Raw genomic sequence first — 21017 nt, 5'->3', positions numbered from 1 at the left:
GATGGCATCTTCTCTGTTAGTTTTAGGGTTGGTGGGGAATCAAGGCAAAACTAGTTATTGCATTTTCACATGGATTGGAAGGAAAGCATAGCCATCAAGTAGATTCAATGCTTTACGATTCGCCAACCTCTTGTATTATCTTCCTCCTCTCTTCTCTTGTGCTTTTTGACGTGAAACCTAGTTTAGTTTTCCGACATGGGACAACAAGCTAGTTACCAGTAAGTACATAGACATATTTGAAGGTAATAAGAGATTGCTTGGAAGGTTGGTTCTGTCGATTAGTCTATTAATTTTGTGTTTTAAAAATATATTTTTTTAATTTTTATTTTGTGTTTTTATATTGTTTTGATATATCGATGTTAAAAATAAAAAAAATATTTTTTCGATATATTTTAAAAAATAATTGTTAATACAATACCAAATATGGTATGAAACTTGAAAAAAATTGTTAATTCACAAAAGAGTGCTAATTTGCCTTTTGTTTTTGTATTTTTAAAGGTGGTTTCAAAAAAAAATTAATTATTTTTTTAATTAATATTTTTATAGTGTTTTCAGATATTTTGATATAATGTTAAAAATAATTTTTTAAATAAAATTAAAAAAATTATAAAACAAAAGGTAGACTCCATACTAGTTGAATGCTTATGAGTTTGAAATCTTAAAAGGGTGATAGCAAATTTGGAGGCAGCAATGGTTGCTGATTTATAAACTCAAAGAAAAGGAAAGCATCGATGTGAAAACTTTAATTAAATAAAAAATACACAACTTTAAACAACCTCAAATCTCATCATCATTGATTAATAATAGAGAGAGAGAGAGAGAGAGAGAGAGAGAGAGAGAGAGAGAGAGAGAGAGAGAGAGAGAGGAGGGGGGTGGACAAGGCTACAGAGAGTGTCATTCACGCATCGCCAATACGCGTTGGTATCCTGCAAGTATTATTTATAGTTGGGTTTAGATTTCTGCGCAATCAACGCGCACCACAACCACTCTCACTCGGGAAGGATAATAGTTATTGCTGGATAGGTGAGACTCACGCGGCCTTGATTAAATTTTTTCTAATGAAATGAAAATGTTCAGCTACGTAATGTTTTTAATGAATAAAAATAAAAATTAAGATTCAAGCATGGATTTAATAAGTTCAATACGATAAAAAATAACATTAATAGTAAATAAAAATAAACAACTTTTTTTTTTAACAATAATCAACTATAAAAAATATCTACTAATATCATATTTTTAAAAAAAATTAATTGAAGATTTAGTGTCTGTTTGGGAATATAATTATTGTTACTTTTTAAAATGATTTTTGTGCTGAAATATATTAAAATAATATTTTTTTTATTTTTAAAAAATTATTTTTAAAATCAACATACAAAACATAAAAAATAATTAATTTTTAGTAAAATAAATTAAATTTTTATGAAACACGATAAATTACTTTGTTGTTATCGTTTCACCCCTTAAAATGACCCCACCAAATATAATGTGATTCTCAACTTTTAAAATATATATTATTTAAATGGTTTAATGATACTAAATGCCATGTTATGTTATTTTTAATAAAAGTATAACGTGATTTAATATAAATATCCATCCAAAATCAAGCTAATATTTTATTGTATTTTAAAAGAGTGCCATATATTATATTTATATTGATTCCAATTCCAGAGAAAACAATTGGCAAATGCATGAGTACTCTCTCAGCCGCGTGTACGAATCCCGTTATAGTTTAATTATTTTTTAAAATATTTTAATCTACTATTTCAAAAATAAATTTTAAAAATTAAAAAAAAGGCAATCTCCACGCTTTACTGAGCTAAGCTATGCTTTATGTTTAAAGAACTTCTTAGTTCTTACCGTAACAGGAGTAGTTAGTTGGGTGTCGTAATATCTGGAGTTACTGCCATTTCTCTATCCTCTCTCTTCTGGAGCACAGTAGCAGTGTCTCTTTTTTACGGTGGAATAAAGATTAAAGAAATAAAAGCCACACATCCACACATGGCATGATTCTTGACGAAGCTCCTCCCCCTCATTCATCAAGATCTCGTTCTATCCAACCCCCTGAGAATTTGAGCTCATCAGCCTCCATTACCTTCCCTCCTCTCTTCTTCACCCAAGGTGAGCTAACTTCGTGCTTTCCTTTTTCTTTTTAACTCAAATGGGCCCTTTTCTTTTTGGTTGTTAGTTCCTTCTCTTCTCTGTTTCTTTACCTACTACTCCCATTTTCTGTAACGCAGCACAAGCTCTATCTCTATGCTTTGTTGTACCAGTGAACTTCTCTTTAGATTCTAAATGCCTTTTGCCTTGACTGTAAAATTCGCTGTCGGTGCTGAATGGTGGAGTGGTGCCTCTTCTTTTCTTTATTAAATTTTTGTTCTTTTCTTTCTTTTGTCCTGTTGTTTAGTGTAGGATAGAACATTTCATCGCCTAGATCTGATTCGATGCTTAATTTTCTAGTAAAAGGTAGTTAGTTTGCTCTTAATTATGCTGGCACAGATCAGCTAAAATAATAAATAAATCTCCCTTCTTAGTTGCACCTAACAGAAGGCTGCTCTTTCAATTGTTTTGGTCGGATGAACATTTATATGCTTTTTATGTTTTTGGTTATTTCTTGTTCAGTCTCAAGTCTGTGTATCAATGAGTGCTGAATTTTGAATTTTGTCACTGGGGTTGAGAGCATTTTGCAAGTAAGTAGATGATGAAGTTGTTTTTGGAATAATTTTTTTCTGACGAACAGATTGGATCCCATGCCACTGTTAATAAGCAATCCGCTTTTATTTCTTGACATACTCCTCTACGCTAGTACTAAACATTTTAGCTTGCTATTTATTTTTTTCTTCTTAAATGTAGCATCATTCGTTTTCGTTTATGTTTGACCGGCAGCGAATCACTTTCACTGTATCAATTTAAATTGGGTGTCTGCATCTTTGTGTCTGTCTATCACTCGCTTTATTGTCTCTATTTGTTATTGTTGTTGGGTTGAATGTTATAACAATCTGATTTATACTTCGTAGCTTTCATGTTTAATGCAATTAAGATTTTTAATGGATGTCTCATTTTAATCTCTCCATCCGTGCACAAATTTCCTGGGATTTAACTATTTATTTATCTTTCCTGTTCTTGCACCTCCTTATCCTTTTTCTTTGAGCTTGTTGTTTTGTCAGTCTTGAGTTTTGGTATTTCTCAATAAATATAACTGGCAGTATATATAACAGAAGATCGAGAGTTCTAGTTTTATTGATGTGTATTTTTTAGATCCATAGCAAGCACTTATTTTTTATAATACTTGTTAAAGTAATGCATATACTTGAAAAAATAAGTTGAAGCATGGCACGATGTGAGATTGGTCTTCTGTTTCTGCAAAGATGAAGTTTTCTTTCCTTTCAGGTGCTTATGATGGACAGCGGAATAGATCCTGATGCATCTCTGGATTATGCTACGATTCAGATCTTTCCAACTAAAAACAAGTTAGTTGTTTTTGCATAAACATTGTTTAAGCATTTCAACCAAGATGCTTTATATCATTGAACAGTAGGATATTTTAAGCTGACTTGTTGTCACTCTGCCTTGTTGCCTTGCAACCTTGATGGTTCTGTGCTGACTGTTGCTAGAAATAGCTAGGAGTTAATGAAGTTGTGAAACATTGTCAGAATAACCTGTTATTTGAGTCATATGGACATTTTAATAGCCTTTCATGCATAATTGGTCAGCATTGCTAGTCAAAGAGACCGAAAATATTGCATTTAAACCAAAGAAAATATACAGTGAGCTGTGTATTTCCTTCATTTCATTCATCTAGACATGTGTGTGAAAGCATATTTTCATCTATGTAAGAGACCGCAGGATTTTATAGGACCCATTATGTAATCCAATTTTTCTTCAGCTCAAAGGAAAAAAATAATTTTCCAGTCCAAGTGCATGTCTTTGCTTCAAGAACCACCATTTCATATTAAAAGAAGTCGAAGTACCAAGCAATGATGTTTGTTCATTGAGAAATGGAACCCACTTTATATCTAGAACATCATTTGAAGAGCCCTATATAAGTAGTTCAAAGATTGAGTAATGTCCTGTCAATATTCAAGAGGTATACAATGCTTTGCCTAGCACTTCTTTCCATGAAACAAATATGGTTACTAATTAAGTAAATCTATTACTGTGCCAACCAGGTTTCAGGATTTTTTTTTTTCTTTTGGGTGGGGGTTGGGGTGTTGAAGTAAATTTTTTTTCTAGTTTCGTGGCTCTACTTTCATTTATTAGTTAGCTTTGTCCTGCATCTAAAGCTTGGCGCCATTGATGGCATTCCTCCTTCAAGTTTGATAGATATTTAATCTCATCTCTAAGCATATACAGGCATTCCTTTTCAGTTTTTTTTTTTTTTGGTGAACCCCTCTAATGTATCCACTGCTATTTTAGGTACGAGATATTTGTTTGTGGTGATGACGAGGTTGAGAAATTAGCTGTTGGCCTGCTGGAGCAACTCTTGCCACATTTGCCAGAAGTACGTAAATTGTACGCTAAAGGAACTAATGCTATCTTCAAACTCCAAGTAACAGGAGAACTCAGCAATGTACCATGGTTCACAAAATCAACTTTGAACAGGTTTTTGTAACATAGTTTGCATTTGTCTTTCTGTTTATGTTTGAATTAATTGTGGGTGCTTGTTTGTTCTGTTATTAAAATAATTATAATTCTTCTCAGATTCCTGAAAATTGCTGGTTCACTTGATTTAGTGAATACCAGCAAGACTATTGAGGGTGAGATCTCCCAATTAGAGGAGGCCAGAAAATTTCATCTTTCCTTATCTGCTCAGGTCAGCTCCAGTTTCCTTTCATATAATATATTATATTGCCTAGAGTGTCTTGTTAACAAAAAATTTCTTTTGTCAGGGGCATCAGGATCATTCTAAAAGTGGAGAAACAGGTGACTTGCTTAAAGAAACATGGAAGTTTACACTTGTTTGTTATTCTGGATTCTGGAAAGTATAGTTACATCAAATATATAATCAAATATTCTTCTTATTGGTAATTTTCCATTGCCAACAAAGGAATTTCTGAAACAAATCAGTTGAAGATCCAATTTGGTTTTTATCACTTCATCTGTAACAAAATCATGGCAATAAAGTTGTTTTATAAGCAGAGAGATATATGGAAATATAGAATGTGCCAGATAGTCATCAACTTTGGTAGTTTTAAAGTACTCATTGTCAGTCATCAACTTGGTAGTTTTAAAGTACTCGTTGTCACTGGCTGGCCACACCATCTCCATCAAAGACAAGTGATGCTGTTTATCATCTCAATTTGTAAACAATGTGTCTCGATGAACTAAACTTGTTTTTGCAGGTGATTATCCAGCTCATGCCACATTTATTCTTGACATCAATTCATAATGTTAGCATCATGGATGTCCAAGCATATAAGTCAACTTCATTGTCATATTAATAGTAGTTAGCTACTGTGCTCAGTGGACATATTGGCTTAAAACAATGTGATATTTGTACCGAATCTGCTGAGATCTGAGTTTCAGTTTTTATCTGATATTTGATTGTATATCTTTCCTTATTTGACAGGTGGCTATGACTCAATTGAGACAGAATCAACAGTCAAAGTAATTGCTTTTACCTCCTTGTTTTATGAGTTCTCTCTTATTTGTACATTGGATTAGGTTATTATTGTGAATATTATAACAACTAAAATAAGTTGTCTGGACCTGTTTAGGCTGAAGCGAAAATTGCATTATCAGATACTTCAAGGTAAGTTCTTCTGATTGCTAGTATTTCCAATGAGCTTCTATAAGGGCTGCATATCCTCTAAGCTATAGATGATTGTATTGCCAGAAATGAACTGCTGCGAGCTATGGACCTGAGGCTTACTGCATTAAAAACAGAATTGGCTACAGCTCTAAACCATGCTTTTGGTGCTGCCTGCTCCTGTAAAGAAATCACTTATTTGGTAGAATTTTGTGATTATTTTGGCGCAACAGATCTAAAGTAAGTCACCCACAAGAACAAATTGTGCATAGGTGATCTAAATTCCTAGTTGCTACAAAAAAAATTGTAGATGCAGCCTCACATTACTTAAAATGTTCATTTTAGTCTTTCAATGTAAAGAAGATTATATTTCTGACTCTAGATTTCATCTGGTATGTATAGGAATTCTTTGTGCAAAATCTTAGAATTGAGCCAAAAGGGTGAGGCAGATGTACTCCTAAATGACGACAAGCATTCTTCAACAATTGACAATGCAAGCAAGATGGATGAAGATGCTCCAATTTCAAGACCTGTATATTCATTACCACCAGTAAAATATGGTGTTTCACCAGCAAAGGCTGCCCAGGTTGAGCGACAGGGCTCAACTGACAGTGAGGAGTCTTCAGATTCGAGTGATGAAAATAAACAATCTGTGGAAAGAAGTCGAGCTCTTTCAAGATCCGCAGCACCTAGAAGGTCAGCTTCTCCAATGCGGAGGGTTCAAATTGGGAGAGCTGGCTCACACAGGGCAGCTGCACTAACAATTAAAAGCCTGAACTTTTATCCTACCAGAGAAAGGACATCATCTCATAGAGATGTAGCTGAAATTAGTAGTGAGGAGGAAGGATCTGAACAATCCGGTAAGAAACCTGAAACTAATATCCGAAGGATGAGTGTTCAAGATGCGATCAATCTTTTTGAAAGAAAGCAAAAGGATCAAAGCGTAGATGCCCTAAAAAAGAGCTTGTCATCAAACATTTCTCTCTGTACAAATAAATCTGTTTTAAGAAGATGGAGTTCTGGTGTTGCAGAAAGTTCCAGTCTCTGTCAACAAGAGCTTAGTTCAGAAGACTCTGTTCCTCTTCCTTGTAATGATATTGCAGATAAAGAAATCTCAAATAATTTGGTTGAGGAAAAATTAGAGTCTGATTTTACACCAGGAGGTCAAAATCTTTCTGAGACTGCTGAAGTTGATGGAGAGTTGGAGAGATGGGAAGAAAAGGAACAGCATGCAGTAGATGTTGAAACAGATGCTAATGCAGCCCAAGGAAAGGAAGGAAATGGAAGAACAGCAGACTCAGTGGAATGGAGTCGACAAAAGGAAGCGGAGTTGAACGAGATGTTGATGAAAATGATGGAAAGCAGGCCTGTGAAAACCCAAAAGCCTAAAACTGTCAAAAACCAAAATATCCTTTCTGAGCAGAGGGGTGGATTTTATGATCACTACAAAGAGAAGAGGGATAGGAAACTTAGAGGAGAGAATGCTGAAAAGAGAGCAGAAAAAGAAGCGCAATTTAGAGCAATGCAGCAAATTCTTGATGCGAGAAAAGCTGAAATAGCTACCAAAAATGTGAAGGATGTTGGTAAGAAGCATCTACCAAGCAAACCCCAAAAATCTCTCAAGAATCCATCTCAATCTGCCGATCTCCGAAAAGACAGCCTAAAATCTTCTGTCACAAAAAAGGTTTCATCTAAAACAACGACCTTGCCTGCCACTCGTAAATCATGGCCATCAACACCACCAACCAGAGGGCCAGTATCATCTCCATCTAAAACTCCTTCAGGAATCTCATCTGCTGGTACCACACCAAAGAGTCGAAAATCCCAGTCAACAGCATTGCTTCCTCGATCAAATGCTAAAGTTGAAAGATCCCAGCCACAGCATAGAATTGTAAAGGAAACACGAGCTGATGCTAACAAGAGCTTAAAGGGGGTAAAAGAGAGGATGCAGCAAACTGTAACAAAAAGTGGAAAAACAACAAAAACAAAAGCTGCAGCAGTTGCTGAAGATAGTTCTGCCATGGTTCCATCAAAGCCTAGTTTCTATAATAAGGTTACCAAAAAAAGTACTGTTGTTCCAGTGGAATCAAAACCCTTCCTCCGCAAGGGATCTAGAAGTGGCCCTCCCATTGTGAACAAGACAAAAGATTCTTCCCAGACGGGGGAGTCTTCTGTAAACTGTGGGAGTATGTCAGAAAGTCAAGAGAATGAGGTGGTTGTTAACGCTTCTGTCCAGGTTAGTGAGCATAAAGATCAGGATAGTGTGGCAGCGAGTCATTTTGGTGCTGCTATGGATTCAGAAACAGGGGGAAATAGCCATCAGAATTCAGGTGAGGTGGAGAACTTCGAAGAGCTTGCCACTGATGTTGATGATGGCTTCAAAGATACGGTTCAATCTTTGGCAAACTTTGAGTCCCAAGAAGACTCGGTTATCTCTCCCAGTGCGTGGGTGGAAATAGAAGAGCAAAAGGACCTGCCTAGCATGCATGGAGATGCCACTACTCAACATAGCCCTCCAGTCCGTGTTGCACCAGTGGGGTTTCCTAGTCAAGGTGTTCGTCATTCTCTTTCTCAGATGCTGCAAGAAGACAACAACAGTGAGCCTGATATTGTCGAGTGGGGAAATGCTGAAAATCCTCCTTCAGTGGTCTACCAAAAAGATGCACCAAAGGGGTTGAAAAGGCTTTTGAAGTTTGCTAGGAAGAGTAAAGGAGATGCAAATATGACAGGTTGGTCTAGCCCATCTGTTTATTCTGAAGGAGAGGATGATGGCGAGGAATCTAAAGCTATCAATAAGAGAAACACTGACAATCTTCTGAGAAAGGCAGCCCATCATTCAAAGGACAGCGGGCAGCAACAGACTTCTTTCTTTGAAGGATATGACAGAAATGTGAATGCCCAAGAACTTCTGCTGGGTACTTTTTCTTCCTGGCTTTGGCAATTTTTATTTTTTGTTTGTCTTTTTACAATAAAAAATTGGATGATTATAGGTGATCTGTTTTTCTTTCTTCCACATGCTAACTTTTCAATTTGTCATGTATAACATGTATTTGATATTCTGGATGCAGCTCAATCAAACATAAGCAAATTCAATGCCCAGAGTTCGCATCAGTTGCACAAGGGCAATGTGTCAACTGCAACCTCTACAACTAAGGGTCAGTTGTGATTCTTTTTCGCTATACTGTGTTCTTTATTGGTTTTTCCTTCTCCTTTCATGTACTCTGAGTAATTTGTAGTTCTTTTTTTTTTTTTTTTCCTCCTTTAGTGGTGAATTTAAGTAGACTTTGACATCCTCTAATATTTTTGTCTCAGCAACAAGGTCATTCTTCTCTCTTTCAGCATTTAGGGGCAGCAAACCAAATGAGACCAAGTTCCATTGATGTTGGAATGAATGTAAAATACCGGTCACATGTTTCCTCCTAGGAGCCACGTACAAGGTTAGACTTGGGCTTGAGGAAAAATATTCCTTCATCTTCACTCACAGTTCCTGTCTAGTTCTGCATGAATTTCAGAGGGCTGGACCATCCATGTGTTTCATACTGACCAAGGGTATTGCACATAGAGCACATGTCTAGTATCAGTTTATGTATTATGCAGACTATACGGATTCTTGCATTTTAGAAACTCAGTTGAGAATGTTAAATGCTAATGAATCCATTAACATCTGACCCATTTGTTTGTCTGTGTTAATTCACTTCATTGTATGATTTTTAAGTTGAGATGTTCGAGGTTCAACTTATGTTTACATCATGTTTGCAGCTTGTTTGTGTTATTACATGGATGCTTTGCAGCCAAAGGAAACGTGTTAGAGAATAATATAAAACTATTCTTGGGACCTCATCTAAAATTATTTTTTACAACCTCACCTAACAATATAAACTATTGGATTGAAATGGTTCTTTGATAATTTTTACTTGTTATTGTTTGTTACGATTAACAAATATATATTTGTAAGGGTGAAGAGTTACAACTTTTGTCACTTATTGTTGGGATATAATAATTCATCTTTTTTCCTTATATTATCTTAATAATATAAATGATATTTATATGGATTGGGTTGACACATCATAGGTGACCCAAATCCATTTTTTCATTCATCTCCTATTAACACATAATGAGAAGAACTCTCTTATTATTTTTGTAAAATTCATACTAACAAATAGATCGTGTGACCAGGCATGCTTCAAGAGCTTAATTGCTATACATATTTGTTAACAGTATATAGTTTTTTAATCATGAGATAAAGTAGATGCAATATGTACTACTTTAAATCATTCATCACATCTTTTATCTCTTATGATCTCATTTATTATATTTCATATATTCATAATTATGTCTTATCACATAAACAAATATAATTGATCGACCAATGAATATAAGTCGATGTGATAATTCCAAAATGATTTTTCTCCTCTCTTTTCTTGATTCTTTTAACTTCTACTTGACTCGCTTTTCTTGCAAATGTCCCTGTATATTAAATCATTCTTAATCCTATGGAAACATGCTAAGATTACAAAATATAATTTAAGTCTTGAGAAACAGACGAGAGTCATAAGAGCACGAGTAAAGATTACTAATAAGTTTTAGGGTCACACTATCAAATTGAGATCTTGTTTTGCATTACCTTTATTTGGTCATATTATATATTTATTGTATTAAACACATGCTATGATATCATCTCTGGAGTGTATGTCTTCATTAATAATATTGTATATATAATAGTTCATACTCATTCAATGTCTAATTTTGAGTTCACTTATCTATTTATTTGCTTTTGATTAATCAAAACTCACATATAGAGATAAGACAAATATAGTGATATTTTAAATAATCATTTAGGGTCAAAGTTATGACATATATTTGAATGACCTTTTTTCCAATTAAGGAGAAACTTCATAAATTAAACTTAAGTGCTCTCTTATTACTTATATAATAAGTTTAAAATTATATCACCCTTATTCATTGCAATATAAAGGAGGCGATTACCTGTTTAAAAAGGTTAATTTTTTATTTGTCTGACATATTTCTCACAGTTTATTTTTAATGTATGTATTAAATACAAACATGTATGTATGTCCTACAACTTACGTAATTAGGCATCAATACCATCATTATTAATAATATAAATAGACATGAACATTTTGGGAAAAATATTATACATTAATACATCAATATCTACATAATCCAAGTGACTGAACATGCCTATTGAAAACATCTCTTGAAATAAGCTTTGTAAATGGATATGCAACCATTTCTTGTGTAAAAATATGCTTCATGTTCAATTCCTTACATGCAATCATGTCCTTAACAAAATTATGCATGATATCTACGTGTTTTGTTTTTTCATGGTACTAAAGGTTTTTTGTATATGTTATTGCAGTTTGACTATCATAGTTCACTCTTACTAGGTTAATAACAATATCAGACACTCCCAAATTAACCAAAAAACATTTCAACCAAATAACTTATTATACTGCAATAAAAAATGCCACAAATTCAGTTTCCATCATGGATAAGGCTATTCAAGAATGTTTCTCACTACTCCATGTTATAACACTATTATTCAATAAGAAAACAAAACCATAGGTAGATTTTCTTTCATCATAATCGACTCCCTAATTAGCATGAATATACCCTCTTAATCAAAGATCATTTCCCTTGATAACACAATGAATAATCGGTTATGCCTTTTAGATATCTTAGTATCCTTCTTATTGCTTTCCAATATGCTTGACCTTGGTTGAATTGATATATACTTACTAGACCAACAACATAACAAATATTAGGTGTTGTATACATGATTGCATACATTAAAGTAACAACTATATTGGAATAAGGAACTTTGCTCATTTGTTCCTTTTTTTTTTTTAATGAAGTCTTAGGATATAATTCATGGCTTAAGGCTTCAACTTTCAAAATTAAACTATATATGAGTTTGCAATCTTACATATTAAATTGCATAAGGATTTTGTTAATATATAACTTTTGTGAAAGAGATAATAACTTTCTTGAATGGAACTTCAAGAATTTATAGAGCTTCACTCATGTTTTTCATCTTAAAATTAGATGATAACCATCCTTTAGTTTCATTAATATACTTTTTATTATTTTCAACTATCAATATGTTATCTACGTACAATGATAAAATCACAAAATTCTTCTTACTTTAGACCATAAATTGACTTTAAAAGTCTACACACATTGTGTTTTTAGCTTTCCTTGACAAAACCTATTTATATATATTTCTTCTTCTAATTCTTCATTAAAAAAAGTTATCTTTACATCCATTTGATGTAATTTAAGATCTAAGTAAGCTATTATAGCTAAAATTAATATTATTGAGGTAAAACAAGTGAAAATGTCTTATAATAGTCAATTCCTTCCTATTATGTATATCTTTTAGCCACTAATCGAGCCTTGTATTTCTCGACACTACCATCAACCTTTCGTTTTATTGTAAGAACCCACTTGTTCCCAATAAGCTTATATCCTTTCAGTAAATCAATCAATTTTCAAACTTGGTTCGATTTCATAGATTTCAACTTTTTTTTTTTATAACTTAATCTATTTTTCCTTAGTAGGGCATGTAAGAGCTTCAATTATATTTCTTAGCTTCTCTTCATCTTGTGTAGTAACAAAAAGTGATTCCCCTCCAATCTCAAAATGATGACGAAGAATGAATATGATGACCAGTTCATCATAGCTGTGATTTATTCATTAATGAATCAATGGAAATATTACTCTCACTCAGGCCAACAATTATAGATGGATTCACTATAGGTAGCAATTAAGGTTTAGTTGAAACTAATTCATCTTTCTATAAATTGCTTCCACTTGAAAGTGAGCCTATTTGAATTTGTATAGTTAAAGCATTCTAGTCTTGAGTTTCATAAAGAGATGGATCTTGACCTACTTCTCTTTGTTTAGGAAAATGATTCTTTAAGAATGTAACATCTCATGTTTCAAATTCAACTATATTTCTACTTTCTTGCTCATTTATGAACATTTGTCCTTTTGAGTGTTCAAAATATCTTATAAAGATATATTTCTTCCCTCTTGGACCTAGTTTTTCATATTTAGAAGAAGAATAGTGAGCATAAACACCACAACCCCCAAAGGTTTCAAAAAACTAAAATCAAGTTTTTGTTTTGTCTATAATTCATATAGTGTAGTTGTAACTGACTTAAAAATATTATATAATTAATTACATATATGGCCGTTAATGGTGCATCACTCTAATAAATGATATGTAAATTTACTTGTTTCATTATTGACCTAACCATTTTAAATAGGATTATATTTTGTTGATATGCAACACCATTTTGTTTATAGTATTCCAAGAATAGTTAAATATCGTTCTATTCCTCTTTCATTATATAATTTTCTAAAATGACTAGATAAATACTCACGATCTCGATTGGTTCTCAAATTTTTTATTTTCATGTCTAATTGATTCTTCACTAGGTTCATGAACTTAATGAAACAACTTAAAGCTTATGATTTATAACAAATTAAAAGAAAAACTAAAATATCATATATAAAGGTGATGAAATAGAGTCTTGCTCTCATATTCATCGAACAATAAATATCATAATTATTTAATTGCAATGAAAATTCACCTCTAGTATCTTTTTCAAATGGTTTTCTTGTTGTTTTTCCAGCTACGCAATATTCACAAATAGATAAATCTATTTTTCCAACATTTCCCAATAAACTTTTTTTGGCCAAACTATTCATTAATTGTTGGCCTAAATGGCCTAGCCTTATATGCTATAAAGTCACACCATTCTCACAGTTAATAGAAGATATAAATAACCAAAAAAAAAAACATTACTTGTATTATAATTAACATCTAATACAATAAAACCATCCAAGAAATATCCATTACCATAAAAACTTATTTCTAATGACAAGTTAACACTATTTTCATGAAAATACAAATCAAAACCTAGTTTTAGTAGAACCAACACAAAACTAAATTTTAACGAATATCTAAAACATATAACATATCATGTAGAATTAAGGTTTGTCCTCCATGCATGACTGACATACATGTTCCAATCCCTCTCACATCTACTCTAGAGTTGTTTCCAACATGTATCCATCGTGTTCCAAGTGGGACTCACTGAAATTCCATGAAGGCATCCCTATCCTTCACTACATGGTCAGTGGCTTCTAAGTCTATAGAACAAATAATTGGATTCAATTAGAAAAACAAAACTAGAAACATTTATTTTACTCATAAGTACATAAAAGTCTTTTAAATTTTTGGGCTTGCTACAATCACGAGAAAAATATTCTTTTATTATCACGATTAAAGCACTTGACTTTTGTTATATTGTTCATTTTCTTTTTAAAAGGATGTTTTTATTTTCCTAGTTGGTTAAACTTTTGCTTCTTGGTAGCTTTCTCTTTACCTTTCTTATACTGAGATCTATTTTAGTGTCTACACTTCTTTTATCTTGCACCTTGTGAATTAGAACTAACCATGTATATATGAGTTCTAGGTTTGCTGGCTTCAAGGTGATCCTTTTCCATGTCAAGGTGGTGTATTGCATCCTTTATAATCTTAATATTTCTATTGGAGGTCAAATGTATCTTCATTTGCTTCAAGTTACGAGGTAAAAAATGCATGACAACTTGGATAATTTTTATAATTATCTATTGTCACTAAACTCTGTTTACATTCTTATATGTTGTATAATTGGAAAAAAAAAATTAGGTAGCCTAGTTGTGATTGCCATATATTTGCATCATTTTAGATTCGAATTCTAGTTGTAATTTTTGTTTATTATCAACTAAAATTTATAATAAATATTTTCTTGATAAACATACCATTTAATGTAAATAATTTCTATTATGCATAGGGTACTTCTCTTTTTTCTTTTTCTTTTTCCCTCTTAATTTATGTAGAATTTAAGAGAAATCAAATATCCACTCCACAATTCTTTCTAAAAGAAAACTTTGAAATTGCAAAAGATAAAAGCAAACAAATCACTTGGAATTTGTAGTTTTTGAAGAATTTCATTTTGCACATAAATTCAACACACAAAGCAAACTTGGGATTTCATGAACATACATTATATCCACAACTTAATATTATTAAGTTATAACTTATGCACATAATTAAAAGCAAACAACTTTCAATAGTTAATTTTTTTGTCCAAAACTATACCTTCTTTTTAAATGTATCAACTATGTTAAAAATAATTGGATCAAACATGTTATTTAGACTAGGAAAGACGTAACAACATGCTCTGATACCAATATTAAAAAAAAAAAAACAGAGAAAAAACATAAACATGTTTCAAGAAATTTGTATCACTAATCTAAGTGCAATCATATTAAATAATAATGAATAATGCTTGTTATTCATTGTCTAAGTGTACCTTGTTTGCAGAAACAATTCTTCAGTGAATTCACAGCAAGTTTGATCTGAGAGTCTTTCCTCTCTCTTTTTTTTTTCTTTTTTTTTACAAAGAATTAGTTTTTTTATTTTCCTGTAATTATTTATTACCGTTAATAAATATATTTATAAGGGTGAAGAGTTGCAATTCTTAACAATTATCGTCAGGATATAACTCTTCATCCTTTCCCCTTATATTATTATGTACTAATATAAATAATATCAATATAAATTAAGTTGACTTATCATGCATAACTCAAATCCATTTTTTTCTTCACATATGATTAATCAAACATATGAATTTTATACAATACAAGGGTAGATGAATACATAATCCAAATGCAATTTGCTACAAGTCATACAAAACATACGAATTGGAATGGAAACAAAGAAGCAAAAAACAAGAAGCACAAATTGTTTGACTCGGAGAAGAAAAATACAAAGAAAAAGAAAAAGGAACTGTAACTCAACTTTATGAAGGGCAGATATTAAAGAAAAGCAACCTGCAAGAATTTTGGATAGGCAAGTGAAATGAAAATTCATTATTTATTTTTATTTTGGTTAAATTGCTCACTGGCTATACTCGCCCTCACTACATTAGTTTTCCATTTGACTTTATTACCCTTTAAAATTGATTATTCTCATTCTGCAGAGAAATCAGAAAAGAAGGGACCAAGGGAGACATGGGCTTCTCGGCACTAGCAGTAGCTGCTGAGCTTCCCCTTCATTATTCATCGGTAAATAAAAATGGGGAACGTTTTCTGTGTCAGCAAAGGAGACATGGCCACATTCGTTATTGCAAGAAGCCCGTCTCTTGCAACATCAAGTCTAACATCACTGCTGCTGCCACCAGCAGTGATAATACTGCTACTACTGGTTCAACCTCATCCTCTTCTTGTGGTGGAAAAGTCTTGGAGATTAAAGAGATAAGGGAAAGGTGCAAGAAGTGGTTGTGGAAGGGGCAGTTCTCCATCAATTACTTTGTTTCTTGTAATTCTGATTCACAGTCAAACCCTGGACCTCCTCTTCTTCTTGTTCATGGCTTCGGTGCCTCCATTCCTCACTGGCGCAGGTTAGTTGATTTTTGAAATAATTTAGCCACATATTAACTTCATACCCTTATCTTGATAATCTGCCTTCTTAGCCAATAGCCACTAACTATTGGTGGTGATATGATGGAGGGTCTGGTCTGTCTTAGGTTACATTTTGTCAAATTCAAGAAAATCCATTCGCTCTTAGAGCTCTTCTTCTATTAACCTTTTTGCTGTATATAAGATAAGATGAAGCTATTTTCACACTTCACATGGAGACCGAAGAAAAACGTTGCCATAATTGCCATATCCAGTTCGTAATGATAGAGCCATGTTTCATTGGTTTAGCAAGAATTAGTATGTTAGGGCATTTCCCAAAGTAGCTTTTACATTTTCGAACACCTTCTGAGTAATTACTGTGTTTTCTGTTCACACCATTGAGGTTTTTATCAGGAATATCGATACATTGGCAAAAAATTATACAGTCTATGCCATCGACCTTCTGGGATTTGGTGCTTCGGATAAGCCAGAAGGCTTTTCATATACCATGGAAGCATGGGCTCAGGTACTCCATTATCAGAAGTTGAGCTGTCTTGTATTTTACAGCGAGCATTTCTTAACCTTGGGAAACTGTTGCCCTGCTAATTCTGGACTCACTGTGCAGTTAATTTTAGATTTCTTGGATGAAGTTATTCAGAAGCCAACTGTGTTGATAGGGAACTCTGTTGGGAGTTTAGCTTGCGTAATTGCAGCCTCAGGTAGATGAAGCTGTACATTTTGTTTCCAGAGAGAAGATACTTTCTACGAAACATTCCCTTGCACAAACTTATCCATGCACTCAAATCTATGGTTTTCCTCATGCCTACTATGCTTTTTGCGATTATAGATTCTAGTCAAACTCTGGTTCGAGGGCTTGTGCTGCTGAATTGCTCTGGTGGTATGAACAACAAGGCGATTGTTGATGATTGGAGGATCAAGCTGTTGCTGCCTCTGCTTTGGTTAATTGATTTTCTTCTGAAGCAAAGGGCAATTGCATCGTCGATCTTTGAGCGTGTCAAACAGAGGTATGCTATGCACTTTCACCAATTATAAACAGAAATACAACATTCCGGCGACAATCTAAAACATGTCGTGTGATGGATGCAGAGATACTCTGAGGAACATTTTACTGTCTGTTTATGGAAACAAGGAATCCGTGGATGAAGACCTTGTAGAGGTAACATGGATTCTTGATATAGATTACTTGCAGATTTAACAGAACATCCACTCAGAACTTTCGTTTTCTCATGGAAACTTTCAGATTATCAGAGGACCAGCATGTGATGAAGGGGCACTCGATGCTTTTGTTTCAATTGTGACAGGGCCACCAGGCCCTAACCCAGTGACACTGATGCCAGGAATTTCCATACCTATTCTGGTTCTTTGGGGCGATCAAGATCCGTTCACGCCCATTGATGGACCTGTTGGTAAGTATTTCTCTTCCTTGCCTTCGCAGCTTTCAAATGTGAGACTTTGCATGCTTGAAGGCGTTGGACACTGTCCTCATGATGACAAACCTGACTTGGTCCATGACAATTTGCTTCCTTGGTTGGCTCATCTTGCTGCTTCATGACACTTTCTGCTTCCTATAATGAATTTAGTTCAAGCCATTCCTTATATATTGGGATTTAAGAAACTTATCATCCCTGCCTAATTTGTATAGAAAATTATGATACACTGGATACTGACCCGTGATTTGTTGCGAGTCAAATATTTTTTTTTAAATAAAAAAAATTATATACACAAGCTTTTTCAACATGTTTTTGTAATTGAAATTTCTTTAATGAAAATAAAAAAGCTTATGTATATGTGTAATTAGATAAATCAAGAACTATATGTGTAAAATATAAATGATAACTAAAAAAAAAAATGAAAAAAGTGAGAGACAAATGTAAATCAAGATATTTAATCTCACAAAAAGAGATATTTACCCGGTTATGTTTGCTAAATTTATTTATTAAAATAATATTTGTATTCAAGCAAATAATAATAGACTTGCCAACATGATAAATCCATCTATAAAATTCAAATAATATTTGTATTCAAGCAAATAATAATAGACTCACCAATAATATTTATTATTCAAGCAAATAATATTTACCTGGTTGAAGTATCGACAAAATGAAACGTGCAAATTATTTTTTGCGAGCTTTGTTCATCAATATAAATCCATCTATAAAATTATTACCAATGGACTCACCAACATACCACAAATCACTGACAAGAGTCTTTCTAATGAATTATTTTTGTCCATAATCACATCGGTAAGTTCGTGTTGACGGACTGCAAGTATAAATATCGACGGAAAATTCCATTAATCAATCTAAAACTTTTAGTAGTGATATGCATCTAAAACTAACAAAGATCATAATTATGTTATCTTTGCATTATAGCCCATAAAAGATAATTCAAGAGTACAAAGCATATATTTTTGGTGAGTATAGCAACGCCAATGTTACTTTTAATGTTTATATCATTCTCTATTTAATATAGGTGATAATTTAAGGTCAAATCTTTTTTAAGAGAGGAGGAATGATGAGAATCAATAAGCATCTCCAAAGGATTAACTAAAGGTGCCAATTACAAGGTCAATGAAATAATTCAAGATATTTGGGATAAGACAAGCATTAAGATTCCAACAAGTTATGATCGGGCTTTCATTAATGTAATTTATGCAAAGGAAGGAGTTGGTTCTCAACCTTGAGGCATTTAGAATGAACTTATTTTTCTAATGTATATTTTTATATTAAGAGTCATAACTTTTGACTCGACTGTTGGACCGAGAGGAAAGTTTGTAAAAATATTTTAAAGGCTTTTTTTTCTACAGGGCTCAAATTTTGTAGTGTTATGATATTGTAAAGATCTTTTGAATAGGCATAGAAGTTATTATTTAAGATTTACAATATTTTTCTAGTTAATTTAGGATATTTTTTTTTCTATTTTATTTAGAACTCTTTTGTTATCTTTCCAACTTGTTTAGGATGTTTTGCCAAGTAAAAATAGGGTTATTGAACTTGTATATCGATTTCTTAGGGATATGTATTTTATTGTAAGATGATTGAAGTTGTTGTTTTTTTTTTTTAAGCATGTTTTACCTTTTAATTATCCTTTTGATCATATATAAACTATTGGTTAGTATGGAAAATTTAGAGACTGATTGGGAATTTAAAGAGAGCAGTACAATGCCTTTAACTAGTTTTCATGCAATGATCAAAGAATGTGTTTGTGGATGACAATTATTCATCAGAAGAAGCATTAATTTAATTCATCAGCACAGGTTCCTAAATCGTGGATGAGATTTCTGTTTTGGAAAACTACAACTTTATTCTAGACTTAGACACATAATTTATATGATGCCACATACAATTACGTGAATTTATAGAAAGAAGCTAATGTTTATACATTAAAAGAAAATATAAATATATTATAATAAAAATTAAAAACATTTATGGAATTCACTATAATAGTGAACAATAAACATTTGATTTTTTTCATTTTCATCCTTAAACTATTTTTTTTCAATTGAAACATGTTTAAGATGGACAAAATTAAATAAAAAGAAGAAGAAGAAGAAGAAGATCAAAGTGTAAAATCCCCTATGACCAATATAAAATTCAATGGAAAAGTTCTCTTTTCACCCTTGTACTTCTTTTTTAGTCCCTATATTTTTTGTAATTCCAATTTTGGTTTAAGAGTTCATTTTTTCACATTTTAATCTTTGAATTCAAGATAGGGGAGAGAAAGTCACTTGAAAAAGGTGGGAAGAGAGAACATTTTCGATTTCTTCACTTTTTAGCAATGAAACTTGCCATTCTTGGTGTCATTAAAATCCATTCCAAGGAAAGTTTGATGGTTGTGAGTTTTTCCTATACACATGCATGAATAATAAGATCAATTTAATTTCATTTTTCAGGTGATTTTAGGGTGTTTTGGGGTTGGTAGGTGGTTTAAGAAAGTTTTTATGGTGTTTATTAGGTGTTTTTAGATGAAAATAAGTTGAAAGAAGATTTTAACCCTAAAACACCACATCTTTGATTTTCTGGCCACCATTTGTTTTTCAAAAAAATAAGGGTTGTTCACCTTTTAAAATAAGAAAAAAAAATGTCCCTAACACGTGGCCTACTCTAGGACCACATGCCTAGGCTTTTTTAAGGCCTATGTATGATGGGCTATTTAAGCTATATTTTTTTAATCTCATCCTTTAATATTTGACTAATTTTGAACTCGTTTTTATTTTTTCTATTATATGAATAAATAAAAAAAATATTAGTGAACCTATTGGAGTCCATAATTAAGGTTATTGGTTTGACTAGTCAATCTAAAATTACTTGGGTTTATCGTATATGTTGTCGTTTTAATGTTTTTTTTTTTTTTTTTAAGAGAAGATGTGATCTTGAATTTCTTTAAAAGCCAAACTACCTTTTACTAGTTGTCCAAGTTGTCTTTGATCCTGTGCACCTCATCTCTTTTTTTTTTTTTTTTTTTTTTTCTCATTTGATTTTTTTGCCTTTAGACCTGTTAAATAGACTCACTCAAGTTAAGATAACTTCCACACAATTTAATTTGAGACCCAAGCTAAACAAGGAGTTGGTTGGGAGTTTTAAAGTTTAACTCATTAGACCCGGTTTAATGATAATGTCAAAGAGTTACCTATTGTCTAAACATTACTTTTTTATGTTCAAAAAATATTGGTCCAACCCCCAACACAATGCAAAATGTAACCGAGTTCCCAAATATATAAAAAATAAACTATAAGGGGTAGGATTAGCAATGCCTTCACTATAGCATCAGACTC

The 21017-nt window shown here is 32.6% G+C and overlaps 2 protein-coding genes across 4 annotated transcripts; both read left to right on the top strand.

Annotated features, from left to right (window-relative positions):
- Positions 1-1877: 1877 nt before the first annotated feature.
- On the top strand, positions 1878-9504 carry LOC118036199 (uncharacterized). 2 transcript variants are annotated; one of them, XM_035041888.2, is made up of 11 exons: positions 1878-2118; positions 3388-3467; positions 4414-4599; positions 4699-4810; positions 4887-4920; positions 5567-5604; positions 5715-5749; positions 5834-5986; positions 6149-8661; positions 8815-8901; positions 9059-9504. In XM_035041888.2, the coding sequence occupies exons 2-11, from the start codon at positions 3394-3396 to the stop codon at positions 9124-9126; spliced, it is 3300 nt and encodes a 1099-aa protein (XP_034897779.1). In that variant the 5' UTR covers positions 1878-2118; positions 3388-3393; the 3' UTR covers positions 9127-9504. The 2 variants fall into 2 exon arrangements, with proteins under 2 accessions (XP_034897779.1, XP_034897780.1); XM_035041889.2 differs by lacking the exon at positions 1878-2118 and adding an exon at positions 2157-2344.
- Positions 9505-15746: 6242 nt separating this feature from the next.
- Positions 15747-19125, top strand: LOC118036198 (uncharacterized). Of its 2 annotated transcripts, XM_035041887.2 has the most exons (7): positions 15747-16224; positions 16637-16748; positions 16848-16941; positions 17070-17247; positions 17330-17399; positions 17484-17649; positions 18716-19125. In XM_035041887.2, exons 1-7 carry the CDS (start codon positions 15836-15838, stop codon positions 18742-18744), a joined length of 1038 nt encoding a protein of 345 aa, XP_034897778.1. In that variant the 5' UTR covers positions 15747-15835; the 3' UTR covers positions 18745-19125. The 2 variants fall into 2 exon arrangements, with proteins under 2 accessions (XP_034897778.1, XP_034897777.1); XM_035041886.2 differs by lacking the exon at positions 18716-19125 and having other exon boundaries at positions 15750-16224; positions 17484-17978.
- The last annotated feature ends 1892 nt before the right edge of the window (positions 19126-21017 follow it).

Source organism: Populus alba, chromosome 19, assembly GCF_005239225.2.
Source record: "Populus alba chromosome 19, ASM523922v2, whole genome shotgun sequence".
Classification (NCBI taxonomy): domain Eukaryota; kingdom Viridiplantae; phylum Streptophyta; class Magnoliopsida; order Malpighiales; family Salicaceae; genus Populus; species Populus alba.
The sequence above is the reverse complement of the archived record's forward strand: the minus strand, read 5'-3'. Positions and strand labels throughout refer to the sequence as shown.